This window comes from Mercenaria mercenaria, chromosome 10 (assembly GCF_021730395.1).
Source record: "Mercenaria mercenaria strain notata chromosome 10, MADL_Memer_1, whole genome shotgun sequence".
In the NCBI taxonomy this organism is placed as follows: Eukaryota; Metazoa; Mollusca; class Bivalvia; order Venerida; family Veneridae; genus Mercenaria; species Mercenaria mercenaria.
In genome coordinates this window covers 25,653,906-25,680,265 of record NC_069370.1, presented here as the reverse complement: position 1 = coordinate 25,680,265, position 26,360 = coordinate 25,653,906, and the positions used below count along the sequence as shown (strand labels likewise).

At 36.0% G+C, this 26,360-nt stretch overlaps 1 protein-coding gene across 3 annotated transcripts in view; it reads left to right on the top strand.

The window, feature by feature from the left end:
- The window catches only part of LOC123559598 (sialin-like), a 107,540-nt gene extending 83,630 nt beyond the window's left edge, over positions 1 to 23,910 (top strand). For all 3 annotated transcript variants that reach the window (XM_045351562.2, XM_045351559.2, XM_045351560.2), the window contains 2 exons: positions 14,659 to 14,751; positions 15,811 to 23,910. In XM_045351562.2, the coding sequence (XP_045207497.2) occupies positions 14,659 to 14,751; positions 15,811 to 15,972 (255 nt within the window). In that variant the 3' untranslated portion in view covers positions 15,973 to 23,910. The remainder of the gene's footprint in view (positions 1 to 14,658; positions 14,752 to 15,810) is intronic.
- The last annotated feature ends 2,450 nt before the right edge of the window (positions 23,911 to 26,360 follow it).

Here is a 26,360-nt window from a genome sequence, read left to right as displayed (position 1 = left end):
AGGATTCAGTGTCAACCATCTAGATATAGCACCACAGGTATATAACACAATGTAACAGTTTGACTACAGCAGTGGGTATAGGTTGATTTGCTTGGGGAGGATTAAGTGTTAACTATCTAGATATAGCTCCACAGGTATGTAACACAATGTAACAGTTTGACTACAGCAGTGGGTATAGGTTGATTTGCCTGGGGAGGATTCAATGTTAACCATCTTCTAGATATAGCTTGGCAGGTATGTAACACAATGTAACAGTTTAACTATAGCAGTGGGTATAGGTGGATTTGCCTGGGGAGGATTAAGTGTTAACCATCTTCTAGATATAGCTCCACAGGTATGTAACACAATGTAACAGTTTGACTATAGCAGTGGGTATAGGTGGATTTGCCTAGGGAGGATTAAGTGTTAACCATCTAGATATAGCTTGGCAGGTATGTAACACAGTGTAACAGTTTGACTACAGCAGTGGGTATAGGTGGATTTGCCTGGGGAGGATTAAGTGTTAACCATCTTCTAGATATAGCTTGGCAGGTATGTAACACAATGTAACAGTTTGACTATAGCAGTGGGTATAGGTGGATTTGCCTGGGGAGGATTAAGTGTTAACCATCTTCTAGATATAGCTTGGCAGGTATGTAACACAATGTAACAGTTTAATTATAGCAGTGGGTATAGGTGGATTTGCCTAGGGAGGATTAAGTGTTAACCATCTAGATATAGCTTGGCAGGTATGTAACACAATGTAACAGTTTGACAACAGCAGTGGGTATAGGTGGATTTGCCTGGGGAGGATTAAGTGTTAACCATCTTCTAGATATAGCTTGGCAGGTATGTAACACAATGTAACAGTTTAACTATAGCAGTGGGTATAGGTGGATTTGCCTGGGGAGGATTCAGTGTTAACCATCTAGATATAGCTCTGCAGGTATGTAACACAATGTAACAGTTTAACTATAGCAGTGGGTATAGGTGGATTTGCCTGGGGAGGATTAAGTGTTAACCATCTAGATACAGCTTGGCAGGTATGTAACACAATGTAACAGTTTAATTATAGCAGTGGGTATAGGTGGATTTGCCTAGGGAGGATTAAGTGTTAACCATCTAGATACAGCTTGGCAGGTATGTAACACAATGTAACAGTTTAACTATAGCAGTGGGTATAGGTGGATTTGCCTAGGGAGGATTAAGTGTTAACCATCTAGATATAGCTCTGCAGGTATGTAACACAGTGTTACAGTTTAACTATAGCAGTGGGTATAGGTGGATTTACCTAGGGAGGATTCTGTGTTTACCATCTAGATACAGCTTCGCAGGTATGTAACAGTTTAACTACAGCAGTGGATATAGGTGGATTTGCTTTGGGAGGATTCAGTGTTAACCATCTAGATATAGCTCCACAGGTACATAACACAATAAAACAGTTTAACTACAGCAGTGGGTATAGGTGGATTTGCTTTGGGAGGATACAGTGTTAACCATCTAGATATAGCTCCACAGGTATGTAACACATTGTAACAGTTTAACTACAACAGTGGGTATAAGTGGATTTGCCTGGGGAGGATTCAGTGTTAACCATGTAGATATAGCTCCACAGGTATGTAACACAATGTATCAGTTAACTATAGCAGTGGGTATAGGTGGATTTGTCTGGAGAGGATTCAGTGTTAACCATCTAGATATAGTTTCACAGGTATGTAACACAATGTAACAGTTTAACTACAGCAGTAGGGGCCTCCATGGCCGAGTGGTTAAGGTTGCTGACTTCAAATCACTTGCCCCTCATCGCTGTGGGTCCGAGCCTCACTCGGGGCGTTGAATTCTTCATGTGAGGAAGTCATCTAGCTGCTTACGGAAGGTCAGTGGTTCTACCCAGATGCCTGCTTATAGTGAAATAATGCACGGAGGGGCACCTGGGGTCTTCCTCCACCATCAAAGCTTGAAAGTCGCAATATGACCTAAAATTGTGTTGGTGCGACGTTAAACCCAACAAAACAAACAATATCTACAGCAGTGAGTATAGGTGGATTTGCTTGGGGAGGATTCAGTGTTAACTATCTAGATATAGCTCCGCAGGTATGTAAGACAATGTAACAGTTTGACTACAGCAGTGGGTATAGGTGGATTTGCTTGGGGAGGATTCAGTGTTAACCATCTAGATATAGCTCCACAGGTATGTAACACAATGTAACAGTTTAACTATAGCAGTGGGTATAGGTGGATTTGCCTGGGGAGGATTCAGTGTTAACCAACTAGATATAGCTCAGCAGGTATGTAACACAATGTAACAGTTTAACTACAGCAGTGGGTATAGGTGGATTTGCTTGGGGAGGATTCAGTGTTAACTATCCAGATATAGCACCACAGATATGTAACACAATGTAACAGTTAAACTACAGCAGTGGGTATAGGTGGATTTGCTTGGGGAGGATTCAGTGTTAACTATCCAGATATAGCACCACAGATATGTAACACAATGTAACAGTTTAACTATAGCAGTGGGTATAGGTGGATTTGTTGGAGAGGATTCAGTGTAACCATCTAGATATAGCTCCACAGGTATGTAGCACAATGTAACAGTTTAACTATAGCAGTGTGTATAGGTGGATTTGCTTGGGGAGGATTCAGTGTTAACCATCTAGATATAGCTCCACAGGTATGTACACAATGTAACAGTTTAACTATAGCAGTGGGTATAGGTGGATTTGCCTGGGGAGGATTCAGTGTTAACCATCTAGATATAGCTCCACAGGTATGTAGCACAATGTAACAGTTAAACTACAGCAGTGGGTATAGGTGGATTTGCTTGGGGAGGATTCAGTGTTAACTATCCAGATATAGCACCACAGATATGTAACACAATGTAACAGTTAAACTACAGCAGTGGGTATAGGTGGATTTGCTTGGGGAGGATTCAGTGTTAACTATCCAGATATAGCACCACAGATATGTAACACAAGTAACAGTTAAACTACAGCAGTGGGTATAGGTGGATTTGCTTGGGGAGGATTCAGTGTTAACTATCCAGATATAGCACCACAGATATGTAACACAATGTAACAGTTAAACTACAGCAGTGGGTATAGGTGGATTTGCTTGGGGAGGATTCAGTGTTAACTATCCAGATATAGCACCACAGATATGTAACACAATGTAACAGTTAAACTACAGCAGTGGGTATAGGTGGATTTGCTTGGGGAGGATTCAGTGTTAACTATCCAGATATAGCACCACAGATATGTAACACAATGTAACAGTTAAACTACAGCAGTGGGTATAGGTGGATTTGCTTGGGGAGGATTCAGTGTTAACTATCCAGATATAGCACCACAGATATGTAACACAATGTAACAGTTAAACTACAGCAGTGGGTATAGGTGGATTTGCTTGGGGAGGATTCAGTGTTAACTATCCAGATATAGCACCACAGATATGTAACACAATGTAACAGTTTAACTATAGCAGTGGGTATAGGTGGATTTGTTGGAGAGGATTCAGTGTAACCATCTAGATATAGCTCCACAGGTACGTAACACAATGTAACAGTTTAACTGTAACAGTTGGTATATATGGTTTTGCTTTGGGAGGACAGGTATATAACATAATTTACCAGTTTAAACCAAAGTCGAAAATGGAGATGTTATGTTTGTAGCTAGACTATATGAAGAATAAGGAGAGCTGTTCTACATACCATGACGTCGGCATCACACCTTGGTAAAGTTTGTTGTTCCAGTCCACATTTTGACAAAAACTTTTGACATATAGCTTTGAAACTTTTAACACTTGTGTACCATCACCATGTTCAGTGTTAGGCAAGAGTTTATATCTCCATCAAGGATTTTATCTTAATTATGGCTCCTTTTAACTTGCAAATCTTGGGTACGTTTTTTATACCTGTTCATATTTTGTGTAAACTGTTTGATATATGGCTTTAAAACTTTTATCACTTGTTTATTATGAGAGTCTTTATCTGTAGGCAAGAGTACATAACTCTGTAAAGTATTTTGGAGGAATTATGGCCTTTTTAGCTCACCTGAGCACAAAGTGCTCATGGTGAGCTATTGTGATCACACTGTGTCCGTTGTGCATGCTTCCGTACATGCATGCGTCAAGTCGTCCATCCGTCGTCAACATTTGTGTTTAAACGACATCTCCTCCAAAACCAATGAATGGATTTTGATGAAACTTGGCCATGATGTTCCTTGGGTGGTCCTCTACCAAATTTGTTCAAAACTGCTTCGCTTGTTTGCACATAGGGGCTGCCAGAGCTAAAAATAGAAAAAAGTCAAACAACATCTCCTTCTAAACTGATGGACTAATTTTAAAATAATTTCACACAAATGGTCCTTATGTCACCCTCTACCAAGTTTGTTCTTATTATACCGATTCGTCAAAAAACATGGCCGCTAGAGGGCGTGGTCACTTTTCCCTATATGTATGTAGTGGAAACTATAAAAATCTTCTTGTATGAAACTGCAAGCCCCATTTTAGAATAATTTTACACAAATGGTCCTTGTGTGACCCTCTTCCAAGATTGTTCAAATTATTTTGTTTGGTCAAAAAACATGGTCGCCAGAGGGCGTGGTCACTTTTCCCTGTATGTATATAGTGTAAACTTTAAAAATCTTCTTGTGTGAAACTGCTGGCCCAATTTTAGAATAATTTTACACAAATAATCCTTGTGTGACCCTCTTCCAAGGTTGTTCAAATTATTTTGATTTGTCAAAAAACATGGCCGCCAGAGGGCGGGGTCACTTTTCCTTATATGTATATAGTGGAAACTTTAAAAATCTTCTTGTTTGAAACTGCAAGCCCGATTTTAAAATAATTTTACACAATGGTTCTTGTGTGACCCTCTTCCAAGATTGTTCAAATTTTTCCGATTCATCAAAAAACATGGCTGCCAGGGGGCGTGGTCACTTTTCCCTATATATATATATATATATATATATATATATATATATATACCTTTACTATACCGTAGAAGTGGGCAGATATACGTTTCATCTATAGATTCAATCCGTAAAGGACCGTAGAAGTGGGCAGATATACCCGTAAAAGTGGGCAGACTAACGGTACTGGAATTGAAAAGAATGCCGTCATCAATATTTGTTTAGTTTTGGCTTAAATATATCAAAAATGTAACGATCCTTAGACAACCTAGCTGAAACATTATTATTATAAAATTCATAAAAAGGAAAAATTAAATACTGTGGGTCCATTTTAGAGCATAGATCTAAATGTTCACTAACAGGCTATGCCGTAATTGGTCTGGTAGCAACTACACATTTTTTATATGTCTGCCCTGATGATTATGATATGAAACCAGTAGGTAGACAGAAATACAGATAGAGGAAACCCATTGGATGTTTTTCTTTTTTATTTATTATATACATGTCCAGGAGTAACTTTTAATATTTTCTGTTATATATATATATATATATATATATATATATATATATATATATATATATATATATATATATATATAGTAGGGAGAATTTATACAAACTAAATCACCACCACAATATACCAGACCAATTACGGCATAGCGCCTAGCAGTACAAACGAACACGCACAGGCCACAGCAAGTCCACTAACCCAAAAAGATTAGTTTCGATGCTGCTTTATATACTAGCCCGAATTGTACTACACATTCGTACTGGTTCAACATTTGCATATATATACTCAAATCTCTATTTCCATGTCTCACAAATCAGCAGCGACATTTTAGTCTTTTTAGCTCACCTGTCACATAGTGACAAGGTGAGCTTTTGTGATCACCCGTCGTCAGTCTGTGCGTCTCGTCCGTCCGTCAACAATTTCTTGTCTGCACGATAGTGGTTTCATTTATGTTTTATTTTAACCAAACTTGCACACAACTTGTATCACCATAAGATCTTGGTTCCTTTCTTGAACTGGCCAGATCCCATTATGGGTTCCAGAGTTATGGCTCCTGAAAGGGCCAAAATCAGCTATTTTGGCCTTGTCTGCACAATAGCAGCTTTATTTATAATTTGATTTTTACCAAACTTGCACACAACTTGTATCACCATAAAATCTTGGTTCCTTTCTTGAACTGGCCAGATTCCATTATGGGTTCCAGAGTTATGGCCCCTGAAAGGACCAGAATTAGCTATTTTGACCTTGTCTGCACAATAGCAGCTTCATTTATGATTTTATTTTAACCAATCTTGCACACAACTTGTATCACTATAAGATCTTGGTTCCTTTCTTGAACTGGCTAGATTCCTTTATGGGTTCCAGAGTGATGGCCCCTGAAAGGGCCAGAATTAGCTATTTTGACCTTGTCTGCACAATAGCAGCTTCATTTATGATTTTAATTTTATCAAACTTGCACAAAACTTGTGTTGCCATAAGATCTTAGTTCCTTTGTTGAACTGGCCAGATTCCTTAATGGGTTCCACAGTTATGGCCCCTGAAAGGACCAAAATTAGCTATTTTGACCTTGTCTGCACAATAGCAGCTTCATTTATGATTTGATTTTAATCAAACTTGCACAAAATTTGTATCACCACAAGATCTTGATTCCTTTCTTGAACTGGCCAGATTCCATCATGGGTTCCAGAGTTATGGCCCCTTTAATGTCCAAAATTGGCTATTTTGGCTTTCGCAGCCATATAGAGACTTCATTTATGGTTTGATTTGATACAAACTTCCAAAATATCTTCAGCAACAATAAATTTTGGATTCCATGACAAATCAGATCCAATCGTAGGTTCCAGAGTTATTTTATATCTTATTACCTCCCCTTATTGTAATCAAAATGGATTTATATCTGTAAGTACTTATAGGACTTATTTGAAATTTAATTATTGTCATTAGTTGGACTGAGCCAATCAGGGTAGATAACTATGGAATGATTTTGTGTCAAATTACCTCCCTTTGTTTCAAATTAAGATGGGTATATCTCCGTAACTAATGAAGATACTGATCTGAAATTTCATTTACTGTATTTTGGTGTGTATAGGTCGCGGTAATGTATAGTCCGCATCTAATTTTTGCTCTGGAAATGGTCGGAAAATTTAACTTCTAGCGTATTAGTCGCAGTTAAATTTCGGATTTTTTCCCCAGCAATATTTAATATTTACCGGCAAAAAAGTTATGGCGGCGGCCATATTGATGCCGCGGACTGAATTATTATCAGATCCTGATTGGTGGAAATCGGACAGTGTTATTTTCATTCCCAACCGTTTCGTACCAAAGTAGAATCGGTAACAGACTACATCAAAGAAAAGCGGCTTTTTGACACTAATTGGCAGCAGACGGTTTGCGTTTATATTCTGTTATCATGCAAGTTTAAGCGTGAATTGTTTGCATAGCAATTATAACACCTTTCCGTGTCATGTAATTAACCGCGTTCTTTTGATTCTGAGTAAAAAGATTAAAATAATATCTCTTTTTGGATTTTTTTTCTTTTATTTAAAAATCAAAAGTAAAAAATTATCTTTTACGTTTTTTAATACGCTAAGAATTAGTATAAACAATGTTTGGAATGGAGGACGGATCTGTCCGGATTTTATCCAACCCGGAGTACATGTCAATGGCGTCCAGTAAAACGAAAGTAGAAACAAACGTAATTCAGACTGCAAAAACATCTTTGAATTAAAGTCATTCGTAATTTTAATAGTCTGTATGGGTTATTTACGATATATTTTATTGAAAGTAACCGCTATTGGTTGAAAAGCCACCGATATTGATATTTTTTTATCCATTTTGTTCGTTCGTAACAGATGCACGTAATTTTGCAAGAGCTACGGTCAGAAAATTGGCCCGAAAAAAAAAACTGCTGGCAATGTTCTGTCGTATAGGTCGCAGGAACTTTTTCAGGCAGCAAAATGGGTAGAAAAAGTGCGACCTATATGCACCAAAATACGGTATGTCAACAGATTTATTTGGCAGATCCTTTTTTTTGTTCACTTTCAATAATTTTCTTTTTAATTACTTCCCTTTTACATTACTATAAATAGCTTATTTTAGTAACTTTTTTTATTATTGGCCGTAGGGAAAAACCGAGACCACTTTTCTGTGCTACAACATGGATGGTACCTCTAATTTTTAGGTGTATTTTGACATATCTGTACCTTGTAAGAATTTTTTTTTCTTTTTGTTTAAATTTCTTTCCTTTGTTGTTCCCGTTCTTTGGACTTAGATATTTTTTCTGAGGACCTTCTTGTCCTCAAGTGCAATGACAACAGGTGAGCGATATAGGGCCATCATGGCCCTCTTGTTAACTGATTGGGACCAGAGAAGCTATATTTTCTCTCTCTCAAAGTTAACTGGATCTCGAGGATACATTGAATATATATATAGATAATTTGCATTAAGGGATATAATTATATTCAGAACAGTTGACTTTCCCAGACGTGAGATCCGCTAGGATACAAGTTCGCATTATAAATTATTATATAGTAGAGAGAATTTATACGAACTAAATCACCACCACAATATACCAGACCAATATATATATATTTGAAACTTAGAAAATCTTCTTGTATAAAACTGTTTGCCCAATTTTAAAATAATTTCACACAAATGGTCCTTGTGTGACCTTCTTCAAATACTATTCAGTTTTTCTTTATTTGTTAAAAAATATGGCTGCCAGAGTGCTTGGTCCCATTTCATCAACAATTTCTTTAAACAACATCTCCTCCAGAACCACTGAATATATTTTGATGAAACTTTACACAAGTGATCTCTGGGTAGCTCTCTTTCAAAGTTGTTCAAATGGTTCCAGTTCATTGAACATGTGGGGGTTTTTGGTTAGAAATATGTTTTCAGCTGTCAGACTTTAAAAATCTTTTTCTCAAAAGCATTGATATTTAGCATATGATATAAGGGTGTGACTCTCTACCATAATAGTCCAAATTATTGCCCTAAGTGCAAAAATGGCTATGCCCGTGTGTAACATGTACTTACTATAGGCTTATATATAAGAAACTTTGAAAATCTTCTCTGAATCAATAGCAGCTAGAGCCTTGATATTTTGCATGTGATATTATATTCAGAGTTATACTATCCACCATAATTGTTCAAATTATTTCCCTAAGTTCAAAAATGTGTGTGACATGTATAATATAGGCTTACATAGAAGAAACCTAACTCTGTACTTATACAAACACACTTGAAGCCTTGTACACAGGTGAGCGCTTTAGGATCAGTTTCTGGGATTTTACCCTTTGTCTGGGACATACACCGTGACATTAGTATTCGTCCGTTTCATGCATAAATATCATAAAATTACATGTAGTTTCCGGAGATAAACATTGTTCATCGCTTAGGAATAATATTGCAAATGTCGTCTAGCTTTCTAAGGGAGGTAAATAGGGTAATTCACGTCTATAGTTTGGCATGTGAATTGGTTGTGTTCCCAAGGTGAACAGAATTAGGAGACTTACTATATACGAAGAATTAACCTGGTCATCGTGATTTAGAATCCAGCTTATTTGATATCATTTTAAAGCTTAAACGTTTACGGGTCGGGTCAATTTTCATGGATCGGTTGGCAAAGGCATTCAGCAGTCAAAATTTTAATTTAGAATATGTGTGACAATCAATCTACATTTAAAAGATTACAACCTTTTAAAATAATTATCGTTTAATTGACCGTTTTCAGCCATCTCTTCGCCCCATGTGGTTCTGGGACGATCTGCGTATGAAAAGAATTGGAACCACTGCCTTACCCTTGCATGATCGTAAGAGGCGACTAATAGGGTCTTAACACTTGGTTTTGCAGTAACTCTGTGATTCCAGCAGGTATGCAGGTTTTGATTCCATACCTCATGTTTTTATTTTGATGTAAATGAGATGTGGAACCAAAATCTGTAGTCCTGTATGGCACCATGTAACCTATACTGTGTTGGTGCGCTGTAAAATCAAAATAGATAAATAGATCAGCCATCTCTTCCATAAAGGATAGGCCTACATGTAGCTTCACTGCCTACGTGCTAAAAACAACGAGATTTTCGACTGTTGTTCCTAATATTAAATTATCATAAAACCGTTATTGATTGCAAAATTCTGTCAGTTCATAATCAGGGTCATCAAAAGATCACGGGGCGTGTTCAATACGAGTGTTGATCGAAGCTGGCTTAATCAACACATGTCCTGCTCGAGGGCATGAAACTGATATTAGATAATTAGGAATAAACAATGTGACACCGGGGACTGTTTATTGTGTTTTATTAACGTAAAATTCAACAATTTATAGACCAAAAAAACTACTTTTTTGGGGGTTTATTTTTGTTTTCTGTATTTTTATTTTACCGGGACATTTTAACACTGTCCAGGACACCGGGACGAGTATGTCATTTCCGGGACAATCCCGGACAATCTGGGACGTATCACATGTATGGTACACCTATGATTTAATCAGCCAATGGGTATGAATAACTTACACAATACGTGATAAACACTGCATTGTGTTATGGGTATGAATAACTTACACAATACGTGATAAACACTCCATTGTGTTATGGGTATGAATAACTTACACAATACGTGATAAACACTCCATTGTGTTATAAAGACCGGTCATCTTAATTAATAGAACTGACTTGACAATAAGTGTTTGAGACATGAAGTTTATTGTTTTTAAAATTTTAATTTGTCCAGGGTTTTAAAAATCAGTAAAACTTGCATTGTTTTAAGTGTTTTTATTCCAAAGTATGTTTTATTGCTATTACATTTGGAAATAAATCTGCTATGTACACGTTGGTAACTTTTGCTATCTTATATGGTGTCCTAACAAAGTCATTGATACTATTACTGACACAAAAAATTGCATGGCTTATTTTTGAGTGCAGCTAATTTATGAGCCCTTTTGCCTGTAGTGAAATGGAGACTTATATTCGAGAGGGCTTATTTTCAAACCGGCTTATTTTTTGGGATTTCAGGATACTTAGATAAACAAGAGGGTCATGATGACCCTGAATCGCTCACCTGAGTAATATGAGCCACATGTTTAAAATGGCAAACTGATGCTAAAATATTACAAAGTAGGTCAGTCGGTCATATTTATGGTCACTGGAAGTCAGTTTTAAGATAGGTGTGCAAAGCTGTACATGTCATCCAAATTTCAAGGTTGTATCTTAAAAAACAAGAAAGTATGGCAGTAGGACAAGGTCACAGTCAGGTGACCCCTAATCTCTCGTGGTCATCAGGTAATTATAATTAAATAGTCTAGGAAATATGATCTATAATTTTTCTGAAGTATTTATTCCAGTATAACTCATATAGCAAGTGAACCCCAGGGCTGGGCCTCTTTTCACCCCAGGAGAATAATTTGAACAGTTTTATTAGGCATCCACTAGGCAATGCTACATACCAAATATCAAAGGCCTAGGCCTGGAACTTTCAGATAAGAAGATTTTTTCCCCTAGTATATAAGTCTATGTTAAATTTGGGACCCCCAGGGCAGGGCCTCTTTTCACCCCAGGGGCATAATTTGAACAATTTTGGTAGAGGACCACAAAGTAATGCTACATACCAAATATGAAAAGCCTAGGCCTTGCAGTTTCAGGCAAGAAGATTTTTAAAGTTTTTTCCTATATAAGTCTATGTAAAACTTGAGAACCCCAGGGCAGGGCCTTTTTTCACCCTAGGGTTATAATCTAAACAATTTTGGTAGAGGACCTCAAGGCAATGTTACATACCAAAGATCAAAGGCCTAGGTCTTGTGGTTTTAGAGATTTTTAAAGTTTTTTCCTATATAAGTCTATGTTAACATTGGGACCCCTGGGGCAGGGCCTCTTTTCACCACAGGGTCACAATTTGAACAATCTTCATAGAGGACCATTAGATGATGTCACATGCCAAATATCAAGGCTCTATGCCTTGTAGTTTTTGACAAGAAGATTTTTAGCTCACCTGAGCACGAAGTGCTCAAAGGTGAGCTTTAGTGATTGCCCTGTGTCCGTCGTCGTCCGTCCGTCGTCAACAATTTGACTGTTAACACTCTAGAGGTCACATTTTTGGCCTAATCTTAATGAAACTTGGTCAGAATGTTACCCTCAATAAAATCTTGGACGAGTTCGATATTGGGTCATCTGGGGTCAAAAACTAGGTCACCAGGTCAAATCAAAGGAAAAGCTTGTTAACACTCTAGAAGTCACAATTTTGGCCCAATCTTTATGAAACTTGGTCAGAATGTTACCCTCAATAAAATCTTGGACGAGTTTGATATTGGGTCATCTGGTGTCAAAAACTAGGTCACCAGATCAAATCAAAGGAAAAGCTTGTTAACACTCTAGAGGTCACAATTTTGGCCCAATCTTAATGAAACTTGGTTAGAATGTTACCCTTAATAAAATCTTGGACATGTTCGATATTGGGTTATCTGGGGTCAAAAACTAGGTCACCAGGTCAAATCAAAGGAAAAGCTTGTTAACACTGTAGAGGCCGCATTTATGACTGTATCTTCATGAAACTTGGTCAGAATGTTAATATTGATGATCTTAAGGTTCAATTTGAATCTGGGTCATGTAGGGTAAAAAACTAGGTCACCAGGTCAAATCAAAGGAAAAGCTAGTTTACACTGTAGAGGCCACATTTATGACCTTTTCTTAATGAAACTTGGTCAAAATGTTAATCTTGATGATCTGTAGCTCAAGTTCAAATCTGGGTTAGGTGGGGTCAAAACCTAGGTCACCAGGTCAAATCAAAGGAAAAGCTTGTTAACACTCTAGAGCCCATATTTATGACTGTATCTTCACGAAACTTAGTCAGATTGTTAAACTTGATGATCTTTAGGACAAATTTGAATCTGGGTCATGTTGGGTCAAAAACAAGGTCACCAGGTCAAATCAAAGGAAAAGCTTGTTAACACTGTAGAGGCCACATTTATGACCATATCTTAATGAAACTTGGTCAGAATGTTAATCTTGATGATCTTTAGGTCAAGTTTAAATCTGGGTTAGATGGGGTCAAAAACTAGGTCACTAGGCCATATCAGAAGAAAAGCTTGTTAACACTCTAGAGGCCACATTTATGACTGTATCTTCATGAAACTTAGTCAGAATGTTAATCCTGATGATCTGTAGGTCAGGTTTGAATCTGGATCATGTCGGGTCAAAAACTAGGTCACGGGGTCAAACCAAAGGAATAGCTAGTTAACACTTTAGAGGCCACATTTATGACCATATCTTAATGAAACTTGGTCAGAATGTTAATCTTGTTGATCTTTAGGTCAATAGGTCAGGTGAGCGATACAGGGCCTCTTGTTTGAGTTTTTCCTTTTGGTTGCCATGGCAACCAGAGTTCTGCATGGAATTCAATTCTTTGAACAATTTTGAAAGGGGACCACCCAAGGATCATTCCTGTGAAGTTTGATGTAATTCTGTCCAGTGGTTTTCAAGAAGAAGATTTTTTTTAGAAAATGTTGACGGACGGACGACGCACGACACACGACGGACATTGAGCGGTCACAAAAGCTCACCATGAGCCTTTGGCTCAGGTGAGCTAAAATGGAACTGTATTTTTATCAGAAGGCGAATAACAATTGAATATGGTTGGTTCTATATGGCTGGTCTATTAAGACATTGAAAATATTAATATTCTGGATTTTCTGATACTCGTGGAAAGCCTTCACTTAGTTTTGAAACAAAATGTGAATATAATTTCTGAATGCTATTTTTGTGTGCTATTTTCAAAAAAGGCCAAATGTGGTTTATACCGGTATTAATATAAAAAAATAGCATTTAATCCATAGATCCTCCCAAAGTAAATTCACCTATACTGCCTGATATGTAACTTAATGTAACAGTTTAACTATAGAAGTTGATATATACTGGTTTGCTTTGGGAGCGTTCAGTGTGATCTGAAATTAGAATCAAGGCATCTGATCATTATTTCTTAATGTAATTGGACTGTGTTTTCTTGCACACGGGACTGGCACTTCCAGTGATTTTATCCATGCCGGCAAAACTCGATCTGGCACCCACCATACCAGATGACTCTTGTGCTGTTAATGACAACTAACGATTTGTGCTTTGATTATACATGTATATTTTAATGTAAAATGCAATGAAAATCAAATACCTTGTTAGTTGCTCTTCTTTCCTTATAGTACATTTCTCGATTAAAAATAACTTATTTTATGTAAGATACACAGTGTTATGATACAAGTGATAAAACTAAACTGGAACTTCGTTGTTATACATCACTGAAATGTCATGACGTCTGTTCTGTTTAAGGACGTTAATTTCCCGCGCTTTGTTTCAGTATGCAGCTGTGACGAAAGAGTGCTTCAAAGAAATTACTTGGTTTCCCCTTATTTTTTTGTAAGATATGGTGTGCAAGAAAAATAATCTACCACTAGTTGTAGATGCAGATGGGAATATCTGGCTCTCGGGTCACTGTTTTGTCGGTAACTTGGCAGGGCCTCATTACCGCCTGAAACAGTAATCTTCAAACCAGATATTCCCATCTGCATCTACAACCAGTGACAGATTGTTATATTATTTTTTCCAGTCCTTTGAAATCAAAGTCTTTTCAATGCGCTTTTATTTTGCTTTGTTCATTCTATGCTTCTGAAGGATCTTATAGATTTATTCAAATATTGAAAGTTTTCCTGTTCTTTTTGTTTTGTTATTGCACACACAAGTTTAACATATTGTTACCTGTAGTACATTATGTTTTCAGTATGCAAGCATATTGATGGGGATTTCCAACACATTTGCTACCCTACCTGGTATTATCAGTCCTGGGCTTACATCTGCAATAGTCACTACAAAGGTATTTTTTTCTTTCTAAATATCTGTAACAAAATCTGATAATACTTTAAAATTAATTTCTAATAAATCTGGTAAGAGTGGTTTTGTGTGTTCACATTTATTATGTCTTCAATGAATTCTGGGGGAGGTATTGTTTGTTGCTTTAGTGGAATGTCATAAATACATCTAAATCATGCCTGTATTTTTATCCCTTTGAAGGATTTGCAGATAGCTTGGCAAAAAAAACATTTGCTTCAATAAAAAAAACTGAGTCATATTAATTCATGGTCAAGGTCACATGGTGAGATCACACATCAAGTAAGATAGTATTCCATGTCTGCCCTGTATCATTTTACCAATTAGCTTGGCAGTGTTTGCCATAATGAGACCACATGTATCTATAAATGTCAAGTTTAGATTGTTAGTCCCGGGACTATAGGATAGCGCTTTTCTGTCCGTCCATTATGCAGTCATTCTGTCCGTCCGTACGCAATTTCATATTCAGTCCATAACTCTGTCATTTATCAAGGGATTTTAATATTACTTGGCGTATATATTGTTGCCCATGATGACACGACATGTCATGCTCAAAACCTGGACCCATAACTCAAGGTCAAGGTCAAATTTGAAGGTGAAAATTCAATATTGATCTTTTCTTGTTCAGTCTGTAAAATATTTTGATATAAGCTTATGAATCATATGGACTCAATTCAAAAAAATGTTGGTGTATTTTGTTCAGAATTACTTCCCTTTAACATGATGATTTCTTACATTTTTCCTCATTTTCTCCCACCAATTCCAAAATAAAATGTTATCAAAATTGAAATTTAATCCTTTTTATATTTATAGATGTTATAAGGAGTCAACAACTGGAGATTTATTCATATTTATCCAAACATTGTGTACTAACATATTATATATATAGTACAATATTGTTTATACATCATTGACAAATATTAGATCATTATGTTATACTGCTGTAGAGAAAGTTAGTTGCCTTCCAGTAAGAGACTTTGTATTGCTTGGCAGTACATAATTCACTTATTTATTTTGTAGTACTGACAGTCCTTTTCTTATTCAGGGAGATGCTGGTCAGTGGCAGATTGTTTTTTATATAGCTGCTGGTATTTATTTATTTGGTGCAATAACATATGGAGTCCTTGCCTCTGGGAAAAGACAGAAATGGGCAGAGGTTCCCACGGGGTATATACCACACACAGATGGAACAGACCTTGATAACTAAAGAACCGGAAACACTTCAGTCATATAGGATGTATGATGAAAATATTTTGATGTTGGGAGAAGTAGGGTGGCACCTGGAGTTACTGTGGTGGATCTGTCTCTGGGAGAAGTGGGGTGGCATCTGGAGTTACTCTGGTGGATCTGTCTCTCGGACTTTGTATTGTTCATATCTCAAAAAGTATTAGTATTTAACACAGAGTCATCAAGCCTTATAGGATTGTTATTCAGCTAGTTGTGCACCTGGTATTTTATTAGGATTTCACTCAGCCAGACCAGAGTTATGGCCCTTTACTTAGTCAAAAATATGCTTTAAAATATGTTAAAGTTTGTGTCTCATGAATCTTGAAACATATTTGACAAAGGTTCATGAAACATAATAGGAATACTTTTCAGCATGTGAAGTTGTGCATCTGCAGTTTTGTTTAGGATTTGTTTTGGTCAAATGGGAGTAATGGCCCATGATTTAGTCAAAAGTATTTATAAATGGAATACAAGTTTGTATCACATGTATCTCAAAAGTATTTGACTAAGAGTGTTATTAAGCATGTGCAGTTGTTCACCTGGTGTTCTGTAAGCCAGACCAGAGTTATAGTCAGTGACATAGTGAAAAATACACATTGTGTTGCATATATCTTATATATAGCTATTTGACCTATAGTCATGAAACTGTGTAGGAATATTTACATTGTAAATTTCTGCACCTGAGTTTTGGTTTTGGACTTCACTCTGTTATAGCCCTTGACTTAGTCAAAAATATGCATTAGGGGCATAAACATTTGTGTCCCATGTATGTCAAAAACAATTTGACCTATTTGAGTCATAAAACATTAGAAGGTTATTGTATATCATTTGAAGTTGTGCACCTGGTGTTCTGTTTGCGATTTCTCTCAGCCAGACCAGAGTTGTCCTTGGCTTTGTGAAAAATACACAGAAAGTGCATAAATGTTTGTGTTGCATTTAAAATAATATTTCGCTTAGAGTCACTAAACCATTTCCAGTAACAGGAAGATGGGGGTGGCAGTGTCCAGTGGACACGCAACTATTTGTTTATCTATTTGTTAGTCCATGGCTTATCCTTTTTATCACCACTTCCATTTCTAATTTCTATCTTAACATTTTTTGTTGAAAGTTGATCTGCAGACCTGTCTCTAGGGAATTAGTGTGGAAACCAGTCTTATGATTAACAAGCAGTTAGATGCAGGAGTGCCAAGACTGGTCCCAGGTGATTTGTCAGTATCATGAAAACCATACTGATAAAAGTGTATACAGTCAAACAGTCAAACTACATGTACTGTTGAATAGGCTGTATAAGTTTTAATGCCTTTATACACATTATTCTTTTCAGTTAAATATACGCAACTCTTTTGGAAATAAAGCAAAACATGTTTGTGCATACTTGTGTAATTATGTCTCCCACATGTGGTGGGGGAGAAATATTGACTTAGTGCTCTGTCTGTATTTTATAAAAAGTTTGTCCATGCAACTCCTCAGACACCCCCAGGCAGATTTACACCAAACTTCATATAGGTGAACAATGCAAATCCTATTAGTGCATATTGTCAGCATGTTCTGGTGTTTGGTGATTTTCAGTGGAGTTATGGCCCCTGATTCATCAAATTTTATGAAGTTTGGGGACTTTTCTTGGCAGATTTCCACCAAACTTCCCAGGAGTGATAAGTGCAAAGCCTAATTAAGGATATCTCCGATATGGTAATGTTCAAAAGTTTTTTTCTTGTTCATTGATGTTAAGTAGAGTAATGGCCCTTTACTTGTCAAACCATCTGATGTTTCAGCTATTTCTCTTACGTAGGCTTTGCAGTATTCCTACTTTTTTCTACTTTTTTAAAGTGCTATTATTTCCTACTTTTCTACAAAACCTTCTATAACTCCTACTTTTTCATATCAGAAGTAGTAAAAATGCATTTTTTACCCCCAGAATGAAATTTTTTTTTAGGGACACCCCTCCCACACCTACCCCAAACGAATGTGAATTAACACCTTGCTGTACTTTTGTCAATGTTCAAAAAGGTATATACTGTGGTTTATGAAAGTAGTTTGGATTCAGTAGGTGTGTCTTTAATGCATTTAATTGTGTACACTGAAATGTTGTTGATTCCAGTGCAAAAGCACTTTTTTGTCCCAAAAGCTCTTTTTGTCAAAGTTTGTAACTTACATAAACTCCTACTTTTTCATCAAATTTCCTAATTTTTTCCTACTTTTCTCCTACTTTTATGCCACATTTATTCCTATTTTTCTCTACTTTTTCATAATGGCTGGCTGGAAAGCCTGCTTACACCATTGGGCAGATTTCCTTCTAACACTGCAGTTATCATTGCCATGCCTTGTTATGCATTGTTCCAGTTCAGAGATTTTCAGTGGAGTTATGGCCCTTGATACGTCTTATTTTACAGTGTTTACACTAGCTGCTGTATAGCATTGGACTGAATTTCACCAAACCTCAGGAGTGATTAGTAGAAGTGTGGTTGTGCATATCATGGGCATGCTCCGTGATTTGTCAAATCCTATGACGTCTTTGCTACCTCTTGTATACCACTGCTTTGAACTTCACCAAACTTCACAGGTCTGATCAGTGCCAATCCTAGTTGTGTATGTCATTGGAATGTTATAGTTCAGTGATTTTCACTGGAGTTACAGCCCTTAATTTCTGGCTTTTAACCATTTCTGTGTGTTAAGTGGAGGGAGACATACATTTTTTTGTGAAAAACAATCTCATTTTTAAATCCCTTGAGCACAAAGTGTTCAAGGTGAGCTATTGTGATCACCCTGTGTCAGTTGTCTGTCTTTAGGCATTGTGACTGTAAACACTGAAGAGGTCACAGTTTTGGCCAAATCTTACTGACACTTGGTCAGAATGTTGCTCCGAGTACAATTTCAGACAGTTTGTTATGGGTCGTTTGGGTCAAAAACCAGGTCACTAGGTCAGTTTATAAGAAAACCTTGTTAACACTCCAGAGGCCACTTTTTCTACCTGATCTTCATAAAACTTAGTCAGAATGTTTGTCTCTGTGAAATCTAGTCCAAGTTTGAAACTCGGTTACCTGAGGTCATATCATAGATAAACCTTTATAACACTGTAGATGCCAAAATTTATGTTTGATTATCAAAAATCTTTGTCGGATTGTTTGTTCCCATGTGATATAGGATAAGTTTAAAACTGTTTGGATATTTGTCTTTATGAAATCTAAGTCAAGTTCAAAAATGGTTTACCGGAGGCCAAAACCTAGGTCAACAGATTAAATCATAGATTTAGCTTGTTAACCCTATAAATAAGAGTCCACTTTTTTCATTTGATTGTAAAAAAATTGTCAGAAAATCTCAATCAAGTTAGAGACTGGGTAGCCTTACATTTTAAAAGAGGTCGAACCATAGAAAAACCTCATAAGCACTCTAGAGGCCACATGTTCTACATGATCATCATAAAACTTTGTTAGAATGTTTTTCCCTATAAAATTTAGGTAAGGTTCAAACTTGCTTATCTGAGGTCTTACATTAGGTCACTAGGTCAGATAATAGAAAAAAAACTTGTTTACACTCTAGAGGTGATCATGTTAAAACTTTGTCAGAATGTTTGTTCTTATGAAATCTATGTCACATTGAAAAGTGGGATGTCTGATGTTAAAAACTAGGTCACTATGCCAACTCGTACAGAAAGCTTAACTCCCTAGGGGCCAGAATTGTTTCTTGACCATTAAAACCTTGATCAGAATATTTGTCTCTGTGAAGTCTAGGACAAGCTGAAAAGTGGAATGCCTGAGGTTAAAAACTAGGTCACTAGATTAAATCCTACAAAAACCTTGTTACACTTGATCATCATAAAAGTTTGTTAGAATGTTTGCCTCTAGGAAATCTAGGTCAAGTTTGAAACTGTATTATCTGTATCAGAACTAGGTCTGTAGGTCAAGTCATAGTTAACACTCAAAAGGCCACAATTTCTACCTGATCTTCATGACACTTGATCAGAATATTTGTCAGTTTAAAATTTAGGATAAATTTAAAGCTTGGTCACTTGGGTAAAACTAGGTCACTGTGTACAAACTTGGTTAATGATCTGCCAGATATACCTGAAACATGGACACAATATTTGTTTCTATGAAATCGACTTTTAAATGTTCATTCCAGAAGCCTATACCAAGATCGGTCATATTATTCCATTTTGACAAAAACATGGCCATCAGAGGGGGTACTCACTTTTTTATACATGTATACAGTATTTCCTAAATGTATATAGTGGATACTTTATAAACTCTTCATCAGAAATCATTGGCCCAATTTCAAAATAATTTTACTGACATTTTCCATGTATGACGCTCTACATTTGTTCAAGCAATTTGCCATACTCAGATGAGCAATCTAGGGCCATCATGACTCTCCTGTTTTAATAAAGTTTGAGGATTTTCATATGAAACAAAGTATCTGACATGAACACTTAATTCAAACATGTTTCTGCAAAGGACTCTCAATTTTTACTTTGTTTATTATCACCCCAAAATGTGATCAGAACCTTACATGTATTTGTTTTTGAAGATATTTGCATATATCAAATGTTTAGTTTTCAAATGGTAAGTTTTATTTACTTACAATTGTTACACTTTTACTCTGATGTTTGTATTTATTTATTATTTTTTTTTTTTTTTGTTGGATTTAACGTCGCACCGACACATGATAGGTCATATGGCGACTTTCCAGCTTTGATGGTGGAGGAAGACCCCAGGTGCCCCTCCGTGCATTATTTCATCACGAGCGGGTACCTGGGTAGAACCACCGACCTTCCGTAAGCCAGCTGGATGGCTTCCTCACATGAAGAATTCAACGCCCCGAGTGAGGCTCGAACCCACATCGATGAGGGGCAAGTGATTTGAAGTCAGCGACCTTAACCACTCGGCCACGGAGGCCCCCTGTTTGTATTTAAGTTCTATATTACCAGTATTGTGCTATATACATGTTGCTCTTGAATGAATTAAGTTGTTATTATCGCCTGAGCACAAAGTGCTCATGGTGAGTTTTTTTGAATTTTGGATGTCTGTTGTCCATCAGTTGTCCACAATTACTTTCAAAGTACATCTCAAAGTACATCTAAACCACTATGCCAATTTAACCAAACTTCACCGGAACATACCTTCGATAGAACTCTTTCAAAGTCTGGTTGCCATCGCAATGAAATAGAAAACTTCAAAATATTCCTTTCAGAAACTGCAGGCCCAATTTTGGAATTCTTTTGGCAACCTCTACCAAATTCCTTTAAATCATTCAATTTCATTAACAATATGGCTGCCAAGGGACAGGGCTAGTTTTCCCTATGTGGCCATGTCGAAAATTCTATGAAACTGCTGGCCAGATTTTGAAATTTCACAGTAAAAATATTCCTAAAATGACCCTCTACCAATTTTCTGCAAATAATTCCTTTTTCTTACAAACCATGGTGACCAGGAAGTAGGGCTAGTTTTCCTATATGGCTTTAGGGAAAACTTTGAAAATCTTTTTTCTCTGGAACAGCTGGCTGATTTTGAAATAATTGCACAGAAGTGTTCGTTTGGCGACTCTACCAAATTCCTACAAATTGTTCTGTTTGGTTTAGAAATATGGCAGTCAGAGGGCAGGGCTAGTTTTCCTGAAATGACTATTATGGAAAACTTTGAAAATCTCTGAAACTGCAGGCCAGATTTCATATTTATTTTGTGGAAACTTCTAAAATCTTGTAAGAAAAGCAGGCCTTATTTCAAAATAATTTCACAGATATCTTTCTCTGTATGTGTATAACATTTCTTTAAGTCATCCATAACATATGCCAGCCAGCCAGTGCTTATAAACAATTTAAAGGTGGTCAGATAAAATGTCCGATTGAAAATGAAGAATATGTGTCAAAACATTTGCTTTTTAACCGTTTATTTTTATATTGTAACTGTGTAAAAAGTGTCGTGATGTAACTCTTGTCAAAAAGCGTCATTGTAAAGAAGTAATTGATGGGGGAAGATGACATTAGTATAGCAGCATTGTCAGTCCAGATTTGTTCGCACAAATTCAAGGGACCCATGGAAAATTGGTTTGAGTTACTGTTAGTTTAAGCCAAACAAAGGTTACACTGTTTTCAGTTGTAATGACCTTTATGTACTGAATACTGTAATAAGTGTTTTAATTTAAACACTAGAACAGTATTTACTTAAGATGTGTAATGGTTGTGTTTTTAAAATAGCATGTGCTCGTCTGAATATAGATTGTGTTAAATATAGAGGAATGAAGGAAATATTTTGATGTGGTAATGTACATATCTGAAACTGGAGGTAAACTGTCGCAATTTCATGCATGCAAAGTCCTATAATTAACAGGTTTTACTCAGTTCATAGAGATTTCGTAATTTCATCCTGTAAATCCTGAACACAACAATACATAAACAATATTTCAAAAAAACATTGCAGTGACCAAATGATACCTAATTATGAACAGTGTTTATCTGTCTTTCAATTGCCAATTTCAAGACGAGATAAAATATGAACTGCTGGAAAGAGTGAAAAAACTGAGGATTTACTCACACCTTTTGCTGTTCGAGCAAGTAGGTGTGATCTGCACTATTGTGAAACTGTCCGCATCAAATGTTTGAGAGTTCCTACCATCCATGTTTGAGAAGTCAGTGGTAGAACAATATGCATTATGGATTTTGCCAGTACAGCCCAACAAGGTGCAAAAATTGAGTTAAAATGTACAAAGTTGGACTGCAGTTTATGTTTAACACTTCTATTGTTTTGAAATGAAAAGTGTATAACTGGACTATCAACTTTCATTTTATTATGATGTTGTAGTGTAAGTTGTACAGTCCAACATTGTTTGCTAGAACTTGGATCACTCAAGCACCTCCCTTTGCTTGAACTCTACATTCTAACCCGGCAAAATCTCTACAATACATATTGTTCTACGTTGGATCATTTGAACACTAATGGCTTGAACTCTCAAACCACACAGCGCTTAAGCTTGTATTATAGTGAAGAGAACATGTTTTCACTGGAACAACAAAAGATGTTAGTCAAATCTCGATTATTGACAGATAGCTAGCTCATGTTCTTGTTACATAATTAAGGGAAAGTTATAATAACAAGAATTAAGTTGATATTCGTGCAACTTGCTGTTTGATGATTTTACAACTTAACAATAATTATTTATCTAAATATAAAACACAAGCAGAAGGCAATTGAAAACATGACTGTTTGACCTTCAGATAAGTATAATATGTTAACACATGATTTCAGATATGCACAAGGCCAGAACACTATGTTTTTAGACTGGTGTATGCTACTTTAAAAACTTACATGACACGAAAATATTGCTCTATTACTAGTGTCTTTTGAATTAGAAGACTATGATAAAATTAGAAATTATGACAAACATACTTAACGGTAATAGATGTACATGTTTCTGTAAGTTTGACTGTAAGCTCTGCTGGTTCAAACTATTGATGGCTCAGCAAAGTTTGAAAGGCCCTGTGTGTTCAAGCAAACAAAGTTGGACTGTATATGAAGTATATTTTCATCTTCAGTATTTAAATTTGTTAATTGTTTACTGTTTCATATTGTAGAAGTTATTTTACTATATACTTTGTTATTGTTTATTTACATTTGAATATGTAAAATATTTCATTCTAGTCATTTTTCATACCATATTAAAACCATATTTTATGTTAGTGATAAATTTTTTTTTTTGCTTATTTTATGATCTTTTTGCTCACAAAAGATCTCTTGTGTTGTTTAAAGTGATAAAAAAGACTTGCTATTTACTGTTTTGAAAATTTTGTAATACTTTACATTATAACAGCATATTTATGTGTCCTTTACTTTTTAAAAAGTAGTGAAACCTATGTGGCAATCGATATGGTAACAAACATGAAATTGCTCTTTTGTGTTCAAAACTAACTTTGTTATACGTTTGGTTTTAAACTTAAAAAAGATTTGCTAACAGTCTTATTAAGGGGACGCATATTGCTACATTCACAGTTCATACAGAAATGCGGAAGGGGTGCATATTCAAGAAATCGATGGTGGGAAAATAAAAATACATATTCCTAAACTATTATAATACTGATGGACACCTGTAATATTCAGTATTTTGTGGGTAAGGATGTGGTACTATGAATGTAATAGGGAAACAGAGGTCTTTGTGAAAGTACATTCAACACAAAATATTAAGCTTTTGTATAAGGAAAAAACAGGTTTTTTACAATAACAGTGTTCCAAATAATGTTGAAGGGATGAGATTTTCTTTCTAACACACCAGGTTTGCTTAAACATGTAAAAATGTCATTTCAGCTCGGGATGGACGCCATATTTCTCATTGATAAAAATGTAAACAAAAAAAGTCAGAGTGGGATTAGCATTGCAAGGGCATAACATGACATTCTACACAATGAATACCTTAGAACAGATATCTAAGATGCTACACAGGTCAGGCGGGTTAAATGCATAATGGCGATCACTTGAAATTCATCTTGAAAAGGTGGTTAATTTTAGTTTATTTACATGGTTTTTAATTTTCCCACGACTTCTCGGCGATTCACTGCAAATGTATTACTGCGCCGGACAAAAGGTAACTCTAATAAACAACGGGAGACAACTTAGGTGTCAGCACGTGTACGATTTTTAAAAAAACATGTCGATGATTATAATTTCTTATCAAATAATGAATCCTATTCAGATATTCGTCTTTAATATTAGAAAATTATTAATTTCTGTGGACATTTGTCAAAAAATATTACTTACATTGGACTACTTTGCGCATCAAACTGGTTTCCGCTTCAGTTGTGAGGCACTTCCGTTTTACTTTTTGACAACAATAACAAAACATAAAATGAATCAATAGTCACTTATAAACCGACTGCTACTTAAATCAGTGTAAGTAAAGTTGTTGTTACAACATTATACATGTTCGTTACGTTATGAGATAAAGTTTTCTTGAACTGCATAATCCATTAATTACGTTTAGATGATATTGCATTTACAACTTATTTGACCCCATTTTTTTACGTGAATGACAGCATTCTCGTGCAACTCGTGCAAACAGAATTATGAAAAGTATGGTGGAGAATTCAAGGACAAATTATAAATGACATTAAAGTGAGGATAACTGTATATTCGTCCAGTTTTGATCAGTGACATGCCTGCTGTGTATTAGTAACTTTTGTGAACAAGATTAGAATGTTACTTTTGCACATATACACATTGATTGGACCTCTCAACCAAATTTCATACCTTATTTTAGGGATTTTTAAGACAATACATTTTCAAAAGTTTGTTGAATGTGTTTTGATATTTAAGTGCATTGTAGTTCATGAATACCAAGTTAAAAATTAATAAGGCAACATTTCTAGGCCCTTATTGTAAGCCACTAGACTTCTGTAACGATAAATGTTTAAAGTATTAAGGGGAATATACTCTTTTAGTTTTGGAATGTGGCATTCCTTGACCACCGTATCTTTTCTTATGCACTACTTTGTAAACAAACTAAATAATGTGTTTTAGCTTACATATGCGAAATGAAAAGCAAGACAGTGACCATATTTCACATTCTTTCTTTAAATTAGAATCTGTAGGACATTGATAAATGTTTGGACAAGGTGAAGCACTATTATTTTCGCACCAAAAAGTCTTAATTGTTGACTTTGAATGTACACAAGAAGTCTTATGTAATTCAACAATAACTTTCTTGTTTCAGTTTTCTCATTTTTATTTTAGTGAGCAATCCTTTGTGTACTTATAGTTGAATCAGTATCCATTTCATGTACCAAAACCTTGTACTTTTTTGCAGGTAAATTTTATCATACCCCACCCACTTTTTTCTAATTTCAAAGTATGCGTCCCCTTAATGGACATAAAAATAGCCTAGTTTTATTAAGGAATATCTAACTGATACTGTGGCATAAAGTTATTATACGCCTTAAGGGATGTATTATGTTATGATGCCGGTGTTCGTCTGTCTGTCTGTCCTTTAGCAATTTTGTGTCTGCTCTGTAACTCTTGAGACAACGTGCAGAGCACATGTTTTCGGATGGCTTGCTTCAAGGTCAAGGTCACACCTAGGGGTCAAAGGTGTATATACCTTCAGGCATATATTGCTCTTGTTATCCATAATGTTCTTGAGATAACAGTCGAATTCAAAATGTCATGTCATGAGCTGTTGAATGAATTTGTCTTCCATGCTAAAAGACTTCTTGGAAATTCATGAGCTATGACAAAAATTGCATTTTTTTATTAAGTCAGGGGCAATCACTGATGTGAAAAAGCATAGATTCTGGTTAGATAATACTAATGCATTCTCTAGTTAATACTAATAGTTCTATATAACACGAGCTTAAACCTTTCATAGCTTGGCATAGATATCAACAAAATG